Here is an 18,858-nt window from a genome sequence, read left to right on the forward strand (position 1 = left end):
AAATCTACTAAATACATAATGGAAAGGATGTAAAAAAAGTTTTGAAGGACAACTATGTTTTTAATCATGTTAGTGCATGCATTAAAACTATTTACATTGTTAATACCATCATTGCCTTAGTTATACATAGGTTGAAAATAAGTACCAAACAAAGTATTAATACTACACACAAGGCTATTTGTACATGTATTTTTTTTAATGCATCTTATTAAATAACGCCTTGTAGATAAATTGTGTTACTTAAGTCAGGGTCTTTCAAAAATAGTTTATCTTCGCGAGATAAAAATAAAATCTGCATATATTTTAACCTCCTCATATCTCACTTATAAAATTTGTTATTATTGTTTTTGTTGTAATTACAAGCAAACCCTATTTTAATCCTAGTATAGGGTAGTTAAGCATGTATATAACCTTTAATAAATTGTAATATTCACCTTTTGTTCCTATATACGATCAAATAGTATTTTTTATATGCATAAGAATATATATAAATTTAAATAACATTACCTAACATGTATTATGATTAACTAAAACCATAATGCATCCCATCAATAATTAGAGAGACAAAATAGCTATTATTCCTAAATTAAAATACCATTAAATTGTGGTGTTTATTAACAACGGGAAGGGTAGACCTTATTGATTCCTTGTTAACGTGCATCTAACTAAGAAAGTTTGTGTTACATATTTTAACGTGGTTCCCATTACAATTAATAATTAATTTTTTTTTATGTTTTGTGCTTCATCCATAATTATTAAATTGCAAAAAAGAAAAGTATAACGTAAATCATTTTTTAAAAAAAAGGGTGAGGGACAAAATAGCAATTGAAGGAGTTAGCATATATTTATTGGATTCTTTTGTTTTATTCAAAGATTATTTTAAAAATTGTTTCTTCAGCATGGATATTTAATTTATTATTATTTGATGATTAGAGTGGAATTTGTTAGCAATAAATAAGCAAAAAATTGTGCCTATGTATATATAGACATATATCAATAGGTACAAATTTGTATATCATAATGATTTACATTTGTATAAATATTTGTTTTTCTTTCTTTCTACATGTTAAATGGATTTTTAAAATGTATCTTAATAGGAAAAATGTGATTTTTCATGATCATGCCATAAAAGTCTATTTTATATTTTCCCATTGGTTGAGATGTTCGAAAAATAAGGAAATATAACAAGTTATAAATAGAAGAAAATGGAGAAATTTATGAGAAGGCTTTTGTAGAAATAGCATTTACTGGTCAATTTTTTTGCATTTGTAATTGAAAAATAGCACTATCCTAGTGACGTATTTGGTATAAAAGAAATAAAAAATAAGTAAGTGTTTTACTTTCTTTTTGTTAATATATAAGCAAAAAGTATTATTATAAAATCACTTGTATATAATCTAAACAATTATTGTGGAAGATGGGAGTGGGGGAATAGAGGTGTCGGGTGGTGGCGATGGGGCTATTGTGATGAGATGAAAATAAGGTGCGTTTGAGGTGTTGAATTTTAGATTTTTTTTTCTTCCTATGTGGTTAAATAAAGAAAACTCATAAATAAAAGTTCAATATGGACCGGTCCTTCGTACCCATAAGCTCATTACGATGGAGCATAGGTAAGACCTCTTTAGATTTTAGAGAGAAATAGATAGAGAAATATGAAGAATTTTTTTCCACAAAAATTTCACCCTTAGTAGCCCGTTGAAGATTGTGATTCCTGCTTAGTTTCTTGTTCGATTATGCTATTTTTTGGGTAAATTGTTCCTCTCATATTAATCTTCGTAGCCCGAGATATATATGTTCATTCCACGCCTAAGAAATCAAAATGAACCAGATGGTTTTATCAGGGGAGGACTCTCTGTAAGCCACAAGAAAACTAAGGTCATGAATCCTTTATATCTATATATATATATATATATATGCAAGAACTACTTCAATAAATTTTGTTATTTCATCATTTCCAACAAAAGACAATTCAATTTCTTACTTGCTGATTCTTCCTTCTGGTTAAAATAAACATCAATGTGACACATTTACATGTATTTTACGAAATGGTATACATGGAGCTGCTTTCTAGGAAAGGCCAAGACAGAGGCATTACATATATGTTGCCTTGGCGTGAAAGTTGAATCTCGGAGGTTGGATGTTCTTTAGAAGGAGTGAAAGGTGATTATTAACTTCAACCACATTAGCAAACTAATAAGAACAAATAAAGTACTACTAAACACAACTATCTGCAAAATGGAAATAGCAGCTTGTATTCGAATCTTTACTTTCCTGCATATCTAATTGGAAAGAAACCACATTATAATTGCTACTAACAATCTATATACTTTACTTGTTTATCTCCAAAATCGCGATGAATTAATCAGTTTTCACAAAAAATTTGGCATATGATATGAACATCAATTTACGACTTAGATAAGGTCAGATTACTCTACAATGGAGAAGGAGTGAAGTACCAAGCCTTGCATATCGCTTGTTTGTATTGTTTTACTGTTATTTGCACCATTAGTAGATCTATCAAATACAATACCCACGAGAATGATATTTATGTGTAGAGCCTTCTTTCTTTACTGGAGGCAATCAAACAATGTTAGCTTTTCAGAAAGAGTGGCAGAGTTTTTAATATTAAAAAAGAAACACTCTATAATATCTTTTTATCCGTTCACAAATAATTTTTCTGGTTAGGCAACTCAACAATCGTTTTGTCATGGATTAAATGAAAAGCAAACCATCACACAAGCTACAAACTATATCTAAGTTGAGCAAAATGAGAAGTTAACAGATACAATACCCTCACATTTGGAGAGATGGTTGTTGAACGGCTCCCCCGCCCGCATATGTAGACCTCAGTGCTGTAGACACACGTCAATAAAAACCAGCTGCAAAAACTCCCAATAGGACTTATGTGCATTTTGGAACTTTAGAATCCCCTAATTTGAAGCTTTCATTTGAATTCCAAGAAATAGATCTCAATGTCAAACGTTAGGTTAAAACACTAAAATCCTTAATGAACATAGAATTTACCTACCTGTAACGATGATCCATATAGATCTGACATACAAGGTAAATAACTAAATTAACATAAGGGAAGAACGTAAAAGGTATACAAAATTGAGATTTTTCTGCTCAACAGTGCAAACAAATTCAGTACTGGCACAAAATTGAGGTTTAGGATGTATCTATGCATAGATACACTTGATACATTATTACATATTTGATATCGTCTTATTTGATGATTGTATTCATGCATATTTGAGATCAAACACATGTATTTATGTTGTCAAATTGATATTGAATACACTAGATGAATTGATATTTGATACAAATACACCACTGATAATTGATATTGGATACAAATGCACTTATAATTATAAAATTGATATTGGATACACAAATACACTCATAGAAAGTGATACAAGGTTATGTATATACAACCAAATACATATTTTCAAAATTAATATTGAATACATAGATACACTTATAGAATTTGATACGAGCTTATGCATATAGAGTCAAATGCATGTGCTTTCATATTCTACTGGGATAGAGATGCATGAAATTGCGAAATACAAATATAAATAAGGAGAGGAACGAAAGAGCGAGAAAGATAGTGTATCTCATGTGCATACAAATCACACATTGAATACAATGAATTCAAATCGAAACTCGAATATAATAAGAAAATCTTTTTATTAGGGACTTACAAAAAAAATTAAAAATTAAAAGTGAACGAATGGAGTAATAAGGGTGGAAAAAATTAAAACATGAAAATATAATTCGTCCAACTGTATTAATTTGTGGTGCTGGTGTGGGAGGGGTAGGGTAGATGAGTTATTAATATGCATATTTATTAATTCGATTCATTTAATTCATTCAAATTCAGGTCATGCCAAAGTTGAGCTGAGTTAAATTATGTATATACCTTGAATTGATTTATAAAAAAATTTATTAAAATATTTAAACAATATTTTGAGAGAAAGGAATTTTTTTTTTTATCAATCTTGTTGGTATAAATAAATTTAGTAAGAATTGGCCGTATTGAATTATAATCTATTAGTTAGTCAATTTTGACACAAGTAATTTAGACATAATTGGAGGGTCATTTGTACTTTGTTCCTATTTTGTGTTGATTTATAATTTTTGTCTCTTAAATTAAATAACTTTTTTGTAGCGTATAAATTTATAATATATATATATATATATATATATATCACTCACATTTTTAAAGAATTTATGTCCCACTAGATATACGTTTAATTATTAAGTGAGACAAATTAAAATTAACTCGTTTATTTAAAGGGTAATAAATCATATCATTAGAAGATAGGAATTGGAATGTAATACATTCATCTATGCAATCATTTTGATTGGCTTAAATTTAACTTTATCACCTGTTTAGCACCTGTACCTACTAATTATCACATGACAGTTTATACAAAAATTAACATAATAAGAATATGAAAGATGATAAGTGTTCTTGTTTATAAGTAGTCAGAATTTTCATGAAAAAATAATTAAATATACAAAAAAATCAAAGAAAATTTAACATCGATTATATATACATAAAAATAATTTTAGTTATATATAAATAATATAGTTTTCTATCAAAACGAATATAAAATAATTGTGTTTCCTCAGTGGCGGACCTAGGATTTTTAATAAAGGGTTCAAAATCTGAAGAAGTAAACACATGAGCTAATCAAAGGGAGTTCAACATCTACTATATATACATAAAAAATAATTTTAATCAGGTAATATTTTCTCCGAAGAGGGTTCAAACCCCCTAACATTATGTTAAATCCGCCCATGTTGACCCTATCTAACTCCGACCCTAGAAAGATGCTCATCTCCATTGTAATATGATCCTCAAGCTAAAGAACAAATATTTATCTATCTATATACATGTCCTTTGCTGAAAATTTAATACATCTTATGAAATTGATGGATTATTATTTATTTATCTAACCAACTGAATGCAAGATAAATAATTCCATATTTTATCTCATGGATTCGATCCCGCATATCAAACGAGCCAGTCTTTCACAAATTTATTTATTGTTATGTACAGTTCATATAGGATCCCAACAAACTTGTTACGTTTCAATCATATATTTTTTTTAAGTCTTTTACAAACTAATTTATTGTGATGCATAGCTCACATAGGATTCCAACAAACTTGTTACGTTTCAATTATATATTTTTTCAAGTCTTTCACAAACTTATATTATTGTGAATTGTGATGTATAGCTAATATACGATCCCAACAAACTTGTTACGTTTCAATCATATATTTTTTAATTTTTTTTAAATGTGACACATAACCCTCTGACTGTTCGTGAATAATTGGAGTTAGTAATTTTCTCATGGATATCATTGAAAGATTTCATGGATGGAGGAGGAGCACAAATACTTTAGTGAGAACGTGTGAGAGATTGACTAGATTTAAGGAGAAGGAGGTGTAGATCGAAGAAGAACTAAGAAAAAATGATTAGACAGTACATGACATTTTCAACTCATCCAAAATATGAACCTAAATAAAAATATATTGTGGTCAAATAAGATAGACGATTAGTAAGTAAGTGAGGTGGGGTGCAAGGATATAGCACCCCCAATTGTACATCAAAAAAGTTTATTCAGACTCGATTCATACAACAAAATAAATAGGTTCAGATCATGTATTTGTACAACAAAAGTAGATAGTAGTATGTATTTTTAACTCAAATATATTATTTAAATATAACAAATTAGGTAATTAGCATAATTATTGGTATATCAATTCTACGACTTATTGTCAGTAATATTTTAGTTGCATAATCCTTTTTACAGAGATCTCTAAGAAATAATAGGGGCAATTGCTAATTAAAGTACTTTTTTTTTTTGTAACTTATTTCTTCATTCAAACGGTAGCATATAATAAGATATCACTTTCTCTACTATTTTCTTTTATTCGAAGTCTAATATTTTTTTATTTGACAAATTCAAACTCACACGTCTATTTTTTTGGGATAAAATGTGATTCCATATCTATGACTTGAAATCTCTTATCAAGTATGGAAAATTACATACCATTCTAGTTCTACTATAACCGTTAAACATTATGAAAGCAATACTTAATGATGTATTACTTCCTCTATTTATCTTTACTTGTCTAATATATTAAAAATAATTGTTCAATAATACTTGTTCAGTTTAAAAAATCAAGAGATAATTTACTTTTTAGGGGTCGTTTGTAGGCCGCATTAGAAGAAATAATCCATGTATTATGTACGATATTATTTAGTACTATGTTTGGTAGGAATTTGGCCTATGTATAACTAATCCATTGTTTAGTTATATCTCCTACATGATATTATATGGTGTATTACTAACACCTTCCATTTGGAGGTATTAGTAATACATAGGATATAATACCATGGGATAAGTCAATGTAAAGACAAATATCCCTCAAATCATTTTAATTATTTTGTTTATTTTCTTGATTTTATTATTTATATTTGTACCAGTAAATTTATTTAAATAAATTAGCTTACAAATTATTTAGAGAGAGTTGTTTGTTACTAAATAAATCAAATACAAATTTGAAATGTGAGTTGTTTATTTGTGTTATTATGTACGATATTATTTAGTACTATGTTTGGTAGGAATTTGGCCTATGTATAACTAATCCATTGTTTAGTTATATCTCCTACATGATATTATATGGTGTATTACTAACACCTTCCATTTGGAGGTATTAGTAATACATAGGATATAATACCATGGGATAAGTCAATGTAAAGACAAATATCCCTCAAATCATTTTAATTATTTTGTTTATTTTCTTGATTTTATTATTTATATTTGTACCAGTAAATTTATTTAAATAAATTAGCTTACAAATTATTTAGAGAGAGTTGTTTGTTACTAAATAAATCAAATACAAATTTTGAAAATGTGAGTTGTTTTATTTGTGTTGTTTTTTAATTATTTGTATTTTGAACAATTTAAAAAATTACATACATCTTAAAACTACAACTTGCCATTTTTATGTGTAAATGTAGATTATTTATTCAATTTTACCATTGTTGACCGTCTTTTCGATTTTAAAAGTAGATGAGTTATCTTTTTAGAATTTAAAAATGACATTTTTTGAGTGATCAATTTATTAAGATGATAATTATTTATCCTCAAATAATTCAAGTTAAAAAATAGCAAACATGACAACAAAATTGTTATTCTCATAGCTAGCTAGAAGGTCATAAAAAATAATATTGTCCGGCAATTATCTACCTTGACCTAATTACATAATAATTCAATGGTGTAATTGGAAAAAGCTTTTGATAGAGTTTTAATCCAAACACAAGATAAGGTGGAAAATAACGAACCAAACACTTAGCTTGATAAAAATAAACCTTACCTTACTAATTCCTTCATTACTAATTCATGTGTTATTAATCTTTGTACCAAACAATCCCTTAGTGTCTATATCTAATACACTTTCAAAAGCATTAAATTTAATATTATATTCAAAAAATAATATAGTAACATTACTCTTATTATTTATCATTTCTTAAAATTTGTGTCAAGTCGATAGTGGATAACTATATTGTTGAACAGAGGAAGTACAACAAAGTGATCTAATTTAATCTTAAGTCGAAGTAAAAACAGTAGATTTGTTGTCGCAATAAATTGAGCTTTCAATATCTTCTTCCATGCGTGTTGATGCAAGTTTTAAAGCAGAATTGAATTATCTAAACTTTTATTTTATTGGTAAGAGTTCGATTTTTATTTTTTATTTTTAACAAACAAAGGTACCCACTTGCAACTTTGTAGATTGAATAGGAACTAAAAATAGGTGGACAAGAATCACGAGAATCATTAAAGTCTCTATTAAATTTAATACCGACTTTGCAACTTGTAGCCACAAATCCCTTCTAATAATATTCAATGCCAAAAGCCAACAATAGAGCTGAGGTGAGAAACAGCAAAGCCTCTTGCAACTTGCCTATATAAATTATTCAAATATTTCCAACTTGCATATATAAATTATTCAAATATTTGCAACTTGCTGTATTTTATTTTATTGATATAGATAGATAAGGCTAATTGGTTTCTTTTTAAAATTTTTTTTTACTAAAGTCACCTTCCAACTTGCAGAGTATCTTGTTTGATTCTACACCATGTTCTGTTCTTTTCTTTTAAAAAAAATAAAAATAAATTATTGTTTATTTACTATATATACATAATGTGAACACACATTTAAAAAAAATAGCTATTACTTCCTCTGTTCCATTATGTGACTAACTTTCTTTTTTAATCAGTCTAAAAAAGAATGACACATTTTTATATTAAGTAACAATTTAACTATAAAATATCTATTTTATCCTTCATAAATGATTTACAGTCACACAAATTTCTATTATTTATTTTGGACCACAAGTTTTAAAAATCTTCTTTTTTTTCTTAAACTCCATGCCAAGTCAAACTACCTCACATAAAATGAGACGAAGGAAGTACCTATTATTTGTGAGTTTTACCGTTAATAAGCAGAGAAAAAGAAAAATAACCATAAAACGTGAAAAAAAAGTATTTACTCGTTCCGTATCATATTAGTTACCTATTTTCCCCTAATCGATAAGTACTTATTTAAATCAAAATTGAAAGGGTGTATTGTACTACGTACATTTAGTTTTGTCTTAGTTTAGGTACCTATGTGATTACTTAATTTAATCTAATTGCCTTTTAGGAATTATAAATGATCAAGTTTAGCTAGCTAGTAACCATTGGATGTATTCAAGAGTCGGCTAATTCATGCATGTGTGCACTTTCAACTTAATTGTTGCTTATACATCAAATCATTTTTGTTCATTCTTTCGTTGCGATTAAGCTATGTATATTTAATATATTTACTTCTAAAAACAAATCAAATCAAATCTTAGACGATTATTAAAATTAAGATATCTGAATCTATCTCACACCATAGTAAAGAAATCGATAAAGAAAACAATATAGACAAAATTATAGAGTATGAAATTAATTAAGCAAAGTACAAGATTAATTTGATCAAGAACTTATCTTCAACAAGGGATGACAAGGAGATTAACACACACCTAATAAAGGTGCAACGAAACAATCATGCATCGCATATGATATCATCAGATCATCACCACAAGCATCATCGATTAGTTGTCTTCATTAATTCCGATTCCGCAACCTGTTTCTCGAACTCTTCAAAATATGAATATATGCGTATCAAATTCTTCAAAAATACTACCTATAGTATGTATTTTTGAAATATCTGACACGAATATGAAAAAAATGAAGAGTCAGAGCAACTTGATCCGCAATACATTTTCAAAATTCACGAAGATTTTCATCTGCTTGAATTCCGTGCGATCTGAGATAACGATTGAAGGTTGCATTTCACGATTGTATCCACAAAAACGCATGTCTCTTCTCTAGTATTACCAGGCGGTACATCAACGACGTACGATTCCACAACGATCGTCTCCGCCACCGCTCCATTGCCGGAGCTCGGTTCCGTGTGGAGCGTAGTCACAGATCGGTAATTGGCTAACCGGTGGTCCCCACCAACAACGCTAAAACTGATGACGTGCCGTTCGTCGTCGAGGATCTCAAGCCTCTCCGTGCTTCTAGCAGCAGGGAGACCTGAAATCACACGGACTTCCCGTAAAGTACCGACGTCACCGTCACCGACAACAACATGACAGCTCTTAACAAAATGCTTATACGCCTGCGGATTATCGAATCGGCGGACCACCGACCATACGGTGGAGACGGGAGCTGAGATCCGCTGGATCACGGCGGAGCAGCACTGGTCAGGACTCACAGTGTGAGTATGGTACCGGGAAACAGAATCGGGTACTTCCGTCGAACAGGGAATCGGCATGCGCCTCTGTAACTGATGATGAGATTGCTTGTAAGCAAAATCATGAGTATTGTTAGAGCTAATTCGTTGGAGTAAAACAGATGAATCTGAAGAACTGGGAGGCATTTTTTGTTGCTGATTTGAAAATTGAGAGAAAATGAAAAAGTGGTGATGATTTATTCTCCCTTGTGTTTTATGGGTGTGATTATGTTGTATATATACAGGGTAGAAAATAGAGGTAATTAAGAGAGAGTTGGTTGAAGTTGCGAAAAAGTAATAAAAAAAGAGATGGGGGTTCACCGTTCACGTGAGGTTGACAAAAAAAAAGTGGGGCAAGTGGGAGCAAAAAAATGAGATCAAGTTGGTGCATAAAAAAGAGGGCTAAAGGGGTACAGGATAAGATATTGCACCCACGTGGGTAACGATAATCAAATTTTAGACATAGTCTTACGCGACATAATACATGTAAAATATTAGTAGGAGACTTATTGCATGAGGATGTCACGTAGGGTGTGCAGTGGCGAATTTAAAGGTAAAAAATAGGGCATCGAAACCCGTGATCTCTTCGTAAAACTAGATATTTTATGTATATATTTTCTAAAATTTGTATATTATTATATTCTTCCACCCGTGCTATAAGAAGTCTATCTGGTCCACATGGTTAAATGCTGAACTTTTTACCTTGAGGATGAAGAATCAATTCTCACTTAATACATTTTTCTTGATGCATCCATGTTCGGATCAATTTCCACTTAATACATTTTTCTGGGTGCACCCATGTTTGAAAAATCCTAGATTCGCCTCTGGGTGTGTGTATTTATCTGTTTAACTTTATATAAGTTTAAGTGTATTTATATTCACCCAAAGATGAAAGACATAAACGTGAGCTAAGATCAAACTAAATGGCATATTTATGTATTATGCCATTAAATAATCATCCTCTAACCAACTAAGTCATCCTGATAGATTGTTTAAACAAACTTGTTTATAACCCTTCTCCTCTCATCTATTTCCATCTTTATTCTTCTTCTTTCTTTATTTCATTTTAAAATATTATTTTCTTTCATTTTAATTTGTATTATACATTTTCAAAAATTTATTCTAAAAAGAATGATATTATATATAACAAGGACAATGACAAATCAAGTCTTCAATACCCACCAAAGTCAGACTCTTCTATTTTACCGCAGAGATTTGGGGAACCAATCATCTCCCTCAATTCTATATTTGTATGATTTAAATAACTCATATATATAAGCTCGAAATTTTAATTATTTCAATTTTTTGGGTTCCAACTAAATAATTTATACGTAGTTAATAAATTTTCTAAAGATTAAATTAGAATTGGACAAATCCGCAAACTCTATACTAGCTTTGTCCATATTGTTCATAGATTCTTCTCTACTATTTATTATTCTTATAGCTTTCTGAATTTTTATACATAAATTTATATTTTGTCTCAAAAATTATAAATTCAATTAAACGAATAGCTATAATAATAATAGGTTCACCTTGAACCCCACCATACATACACTCTTTAGATAAATCACTTTTTGTTGTTTATTGTGAAAACTACCATTGGAATTACCTTATGATATCCACTCATATGGTATCTCTCTCTTGAGATATTCCAATTGGGTTGGACATACTATTGTAGATGAGAAATTCTATCTCTACTGTCAACTCTCTAGTAGATAACATTCTTAGGTCATGTACTTATCTTTTGTACTTATCATTTTGAGCCAAAATATATAATGTTTGGAATTTTGATCTGATTAATTTAATTTATATGATATAAAATTCATTAACTAGACAATATATCTACTTTTAATAGAGATCTTATAATATTTCCATCCTGATTCAAACAAATACAATTTCATTATATATTGTTTTTTATATCACGAAATCCCCTAATAAAGGGAATGCATCCCTTTCTGTTTTGTGTTTATACGGAACATCTATAAGGAAGTACATAGAGGAATAAATTATCTTGCTATAATAAAAGTCGATAAAATATGCTAAGAGAAGGTGGGAAATGACATGCTAACAGTGTCTACCATATGAAGTTCCTGGGGTGATGTTTTGGCCACCACTCAACAAACTCAAATATATTTTTTTATTAGCAATAGGCAAATTTTTTTAACAAAAATAATAATATTAATTAGCTATTGACTCAATTATTTTTTTAAAAATATGAATAACTTATGTTTTCCAAAAGTAGGTGACGTCCAATCTGGGCGCATTAAATGATAAAATGATAAATAAAATATAATATGGGCATGTCCTTGATATATATTTTGTTGGTGAATACCTCAAGTGGATGAAATAAAATAAATTAAATTCCAAATGGAAGTTTTATAATAGTTGGAGGATAATTTTTTTTTTCAATTTCACATGGTTCCTTCCTAAAGTCTTCTATATACTTTCAATTCCCTTTCGTTTGGTTCTTTGGTACTTTTTCCGCACTTATTGATAAGAGTAGATAAAGATAATAAAAGAAGAAATGAAAATTATTATTATTATTATTATTATTGTTTTAGTTTTGAGAATCGATCATTTCCAGATTTTATATGAAAATATGAAGGAGATAAAAAAAATAGTATGTTAGTTAGATAAAAGGTGATAAAAAAAAACATGCACTTAAATCAATTAAACGGGCTTAAAAATACAACCAACAAATAAAAGGTGATAAAAAAATATGCACTTAAATCAATTAAATGAACTTAAAAATACAACCAAGTACTTGAGCTGGTTCTCCACTAAAAAAAAACCATACATTATAATTTTATTGGAATATTATATTATAGTGATAGTTTATTTTGACATTATATATAAATGTCTTTTAATTTGGCTTTAGTTGATTTATGCTCTTCAACTTTGAGTGTGCACAAGTAGGCATTTAAATTTGTATAAAATTGAACAAATGGACACATTCGTCCTACGTGACGTCCTGCATGACACATTTTGCATCCTACATGTATTATGTCATGTATAACATATGTGTCTACTTGTTAATTTTTTTACAAATTTGAGTGTTTGCTTGTGCACGTCCAGAGTTGATGGGCATAGATTTCAACTAAAGCCAAATTAAAAGACATATGTATGTATTATATCGTTTATTTTCTCATATTATAAGATTATTATAGTCCAACCATACGACTATTTGCTTTTCGGATATATGTAGAGGCAATATGACGGTAAGCGTTGGGACAGTTATAGAAAAATACAAAGACAATTTTGTAATGAGAATACAATAAGGATATGCTGTTTAAAAATTATTGTATAATAATTGGAATAACATATAATTGTATAATGTAATTACAATGAATTTTTTAGCTTCATGTTTGATTGAACAATTGTAATTATATCATTTCATATTCTTACACTATTAAAATAAGTTAATTCTAAAGAATCAAATATTTTTTTCCAGATGAACATGTAAATAAGTTTTAATGTATGAGTAAGAAATATTAAAAACAAAAAAAGAAGATATAGTTGTAATAATTATACTATGTAATAACCAACAACTTTTTGCTCGTAGAGTATATTTCCCGCTCAATTACACTTAATTTTATACTGATTATAGTAATTATCTTTGGCTTTTGTAATAACCACCAATTTTTTGCTTCCCTTGAAAATTAGAGAGTATAATCCTTCCCTCAATTACACCTGATTCTATACTAACAAAGTAATTACCAAATATTTACACCTAAATTTGGAACCTTCCAAACAAGCCCTAAATAAGAAGTCACATTACTTTAAAAGAAATTAATATGTATTCTTTGACATTCAAAAAGAAAAGTCAGTATGTATTAATTTTTTTGGACTAGAAGATGTTGGTCAAATATGATGAAGTTGAAACTATATTAGTATTTACCACGAAGTTCGGTAATCAATATTCATATTGAATTTCAACAAATTCAGTTTACCACATTGCAGTGCCCATTTTTTATGTTAGTTGTCACGCCCCAAACTCAAGGGGTGCCAACTGGCTCCTAATGCCAAAACTCATGCCCGAGCCGACCCTGCTAAACCATTTGCTACTAGCGCATGGTAGACACACGCAATCAAGAAAAAAAACTAGTATATCCCGGCTTAAAACTAAGCCATCGACCGGTAAGGCCCATGTCAACATATATATAAAAGAAACAGCTACTCCCAAGAGTTCATTTAAAGAAATAGGCAACTAGCACAGAAGTCCTGATTGGGTTGTCGAGGCCACCATGATATCTATACAAAAACTGGAAGCAGGTATATATCAAGACAATACATCAAACAACTCACAAGCTTCAGCAAACCAATAAAACTAGGCCAGCATGGCCATAACCTAGTTGTACACTCCACACACTAGTCTGCAAGCCTCAAAGAGTAGTAAAGATTGGCGGGAAAGGGCCCCAGCCTACCCATAAAAATATACACAACAAAAGCCAACAAACCTCCAAACTCTGGCAGCTCCGAAGGAAAGGGACTAGCCAACCGGATAGAAGTCAATCCTACTACATCGATTCTCCCGAGAGGTCACAATTGCCGCGAGCAAAGATATTAATGACGAGGAAGGCTTTTTTGTGAAGAGGTCTACTTGGTCGTCTATCAGGACCTACATGCTTGAATGCAGCGCTCCCAGGCAATGGGGCGTCGGTACAAAATAATGTACAGAGTATGAAAGGTTGTAGACTAAATGAGCAAGTATCATAATATACCAAAAACAATCAAGTAAGGAAATCAAATTTAGATAAGCATGCCAACCCACTATTGAATCTAATAAAATACAATAATGATCAAACATCAACCTAACCAAGCCCTCATAAGCCCGGTAGGTACAAACAACATACCACCTACTTAGGCCCCCATAAGCCCAGAAGGTGCCAAATCAATCTACATAACCTTATCGGTATCCCCTTGTCTTTGTAAGAAGTCACATAGCCCTTTTTGGCAACGATATATCCCCGTAGACAACGCATATCCCTCTTAGGCAACATCATAGCTTTGTGGGCTGCACGTAGCCCCCTTTTGTCATCACATAGCCCTGTAGGCAATACATAGCCCTCTTTGGCATCAAAATAGCCCCGTAGGCAACACATAACACTCTTTGGCATCAATATAGCCACGTGGACAACACATAGCCCTCTTTGGTCAATAACATAGTCCTATTAGACAACATCATAGCCCCCATAGACAGTTCATATCTCAACAACTAACAACAATATCCCCAAGGGCGACAACAAACAATTAAATAGGCTGAAGGCGATCAATTTAGCTATAAATAATATATATATATGAATAATGTCCAAGTCGTTCCTAACTTAGGGTTGTTTTGAACAGTTTATGAGTCCCTAAAATGAGGGTTTATAACCACTCAATCAGCCAACCACTCACAATTACATCTACAACATAACTAACATTAACTACCCTATTATATCACTCCCAAGCTCTAAGGAAAACATGCCGAACGAAGGGAGTAGCCTTAACATACCTTTTCCTTTATAATTTAGGTTGAAAATACCTCTGTCCACACCACTACAACACTTTCTTTAAATGACCAGAACACTTAAATACAATCACTCCACTAGAAAAAAAACATGCTACCACAACCTCTATGGAGCAACACCGCTCAATTCACAGTGAAAATTATACCAAAACGATGAGCTCGCGACATAGGGCAATTTTTTATAAGAGGCCAAGAAGAGATCATGAACACACAAGGATGATTTGAGGAGTGTTTCTCTGATTTTCGTGGGTTTCTCACGATTTGGAATGAAGAAAAATGAAGAAGATGCTATCTTATAAGCTTCCACCGACTTAAGGGACCCACCTCACGTGCCTGATTGCGCAGTCTCGCAAAAATGCAAATATGTCTCTATCTGAAGTCGTATGAACAAACCGTTTGATGCGTTGAAAACTAGACTCGTAGACCTTCGATTTAATGGGTCGTGGGCCCCATAACTCGTTATAGATTGGGAGAAAACTTCTGAAACATTTGACCTAAATTTCAGAGAAATCTTTAAAAAGGAACTTACGATAACTTTCGCCCACTTTTATTTTGCGACTTACCTTACTTCAAAACTTGAGATACAACCCTTGAACACTTAAAATATGACATACCACATCATTCTTAATTTATTACTCACCCTCTTTGTCTTTTCACGAATATACGAATTAATTTAGACGTTTAGAAAAGTCGGGGTATTACATTAGTGCTCTCAACAAAAAAATTGTTTTAATTAGATAGGCCCTCCTAATGATTTTTCACTCCATGAACTATGTTTATCTGATAGTGATGGATAACAAGAGTCACGTGTGATTCTCTTTAAGCCCACTTCAACTAGAATCGTGTTCATTCAAACCACTTTTCCCGAAAGGTTATATTATTTATACAGTGTAAATTCTGAGTTTGCTATATTAATTAACTATTGTGACCATATTTGTAGACCAGTGTAACATAGTGGAAGTTTACTTTGACCATTCTCCATAGAAAATTGGAACTGATACAATGTTATAAATGCAGATGATTGTAATCCACAAATGATTTTTGTGAACCTATTTAATTTTAAACCATTTGCCAATTTGCTGCCTATATTAAATTCACATATATGTGGGGTGGTTAAGTGGTCATACTTCATATCAATGTGGTACCTTTATAAGTAGCAAGTTGTACGTTGTAGTTAATATTTATTGTACTTATATATATATATATAGTCAAGTGATCATATCTTTATTTGATTTTCCATATATATATAATAACATCTACCTTGTTACTTGTCCACATCCATTGTATAATTCGTTTTTAGATAGATTATCTTGTTGTCCTCTTCCTAATTTTTTAAAAAAGTGATCACACAAATATATTGTAGAGTAGCGTATGGTGACTTTATGTATAATATCTAATGTTTGCATCATGAAATTAATATAAATATATGTACACCCCGAAGTAGGGGACGTAATTGGCACTCGATATCCTATTAGATCGAGTTACCCACAAAAACATACTAGCTAACTAAACTTTGAGACAAAAAGATTGGGCAACACAACCTCTAAAAAGTGAAGCGTGGACCCTGAAGGTCATGACCTGAATGAGACTAAACCATATAAACAATGGTAGACAAGTCAAAAAAAATAAAGATGTTCTAGCTAGCCGACGAGGCCTCAACTGAAGACATACCTACTTACACACATATATACATGCCAAGTCTATTGGCTGGAGATTGAAACATACAAAAGAAACCCAGAATATTGTGTCCACAATAGCCTCTATGAGTGACATAAGGACTGTCGGGACAAGGCCCCGACTATACCCAAATTGTACAACAAAAGTAAATATCCTCTAAAAGCCCTAAGATAAGATGGAGTTTACCAACTCACAACTGAACATGAATCCTAGCAGGTGGGTCGATCAGAATCCCTGCCTAAACCTGTTCGCACGAAACAAAAAGTAGCGTCACCAAGCAATGGGACGTGAGTACGAATAAAAATGTACTGGTATGTAAAGCAAAAAGTAGCATCATAAATAGTTACTAAAAAAGGGTAATAGAGATACCACTTGAAACTGAAACTCAAATAATCTACATGGTTGACATTTGGCCTCCTACTATTTAAATATGCATGGTATGCTTGTATAATCGTATGTCGCAAATATATATATATATAGATGCAAATGCATGACATAACCAACCAAATGCTAGCAATAGTAGTGCTTTCCGGTAGCTAACCGACATCATATACGTCAACCTGTGACCATCAGTGTCTCATACGTATAAATATAAGCAATAAGCCCCATACCTCCTGATTATAGCTCGGGAGTAGAATGCATAGCATGTCATGTCATGGATTTATAACACTTATATGTTACTGTTATCATGTTGCCAATCTTGGCCTGTTTGTAGTCTTGTTCTCATAACCCCATAATCATTTTCATATAACATGTAACAATCTCATGGAACCTCATATGTTCTTCCAAATAAGCTTGAAAAGTTAACTCGAATTTTAGAAAGATAACCCCACCTTGCAGTTATTCATAACAAGTTTAAGGTGATTTACTTAGTTCCTAACTTGGTTCCTAGATAATTTATAAAAGAAGTATTTCAAAAACCAAGTGTTCCAACAGTTTAAACATTTAAGTTATATTTGAGAGTTTTGAAGATAGTGAGTTACTTTAAAGATTTTTTCACAATAACTTTAGTGGGGAAAGAGGGCTGGTTACAACTAATAAGGGTCTCCCGTGATATTTTATGTCACATCACCTAAAGAAGAAGAATAATTCATACATGCGGACAGATAATCAAGGAAACCGATAAAATGACATATAGATGTCGAATACTCTATTTATCCAAACGAGTGGAATATCAAAATAATAGAATCATGAAAATAATTTAGCTGAGATCCCAATGCCTTTCACTGAAGGTCTTTCTAGTAAGAGAATAGAAAAATATCACATTGGGCGTTTTAGGAATTTCTCAATAGTGGTGCTAAAATGAGGAACGGAGCTTAGCCTTAACATACCTTTCCAATGAACGCTCAAATGCTCGTAGTTTCTTCACGAAGGTTGTTCCTTATGTCCTAAGCCTCGCAAACATTATATATACACAACTGGTACGCACTTATAAACAATTCATAATTGAGCCTAAATGGGTAGATTTCCATATTTCCCCAACTTGACGAAACGTCCGTAGAACTTCATAAAAACAATCATAAAAGAGTCACAAGATGATTACCTTAGCAAATCAAGTGTAAACCCTGAAGAAATACCAATACCAATAAATTTATATTTTAAAAAACTAGCTCCAAACGCAACTAATAGAAGGGAAAAACGATTGCCACGTGTAGAGATCACATTTCTAGGCACGGGGGCAACCTTTAATGGTAGAAATTGTCGAAAACTAACCTTCATCATGCAAGAACTCCATTAGAACCCTCTCTTAAGCTTTATTTCTGGTTAGAAGTGAAAATAAATGTTTTCATGACTTAAAACGTTGAGTAAGCCGACATACCACATG

The 18,858-nt window shown here is 31.1% G+C and overlaps 1 protein-coding gene across 1 annotated transcript; it reads right to left on the reverse strand.

Moving 5' to 3' along the window:
- Window positions 1-8,947: 8,947 nt before the first annotated feature.
- LOC102604114 (abscisic acid receptor PYL4) lies at window positions 8,948-10,198 on the reverse strand. Its single transcript, XM_006338909.2, has one exon. It carries the CDS (start codon window positions 9,992-9,994, stop codon window positions 9,353-9,355), a length of 642 nt encoding a protein of 213 aa, XP_006338971.1. The 5' UTR covers window positions 9,995-10,198; the 3' UTR covers window positions 8,948-9,352.
- Between the last annotated feature and the right edge of the window lie 8,660 nt (window positions 10,199-18,858).

Source organism: Solanum tuberosum, unplaced genomic scaffold (genome assembly GCF_000226075.1).
Source record: "Solanum tuberosum cultivar DM 1-3 516 R44 unplaced genomic scaffold, SolTub_3.0 scf00008, whole genome shotgun sequence".
NCBI lineage: Eukaryota > Viridiplantae > Streptophyta > Magnoliopsida > Solanales > Solanaceae > Solanum > Solanum tuberosum.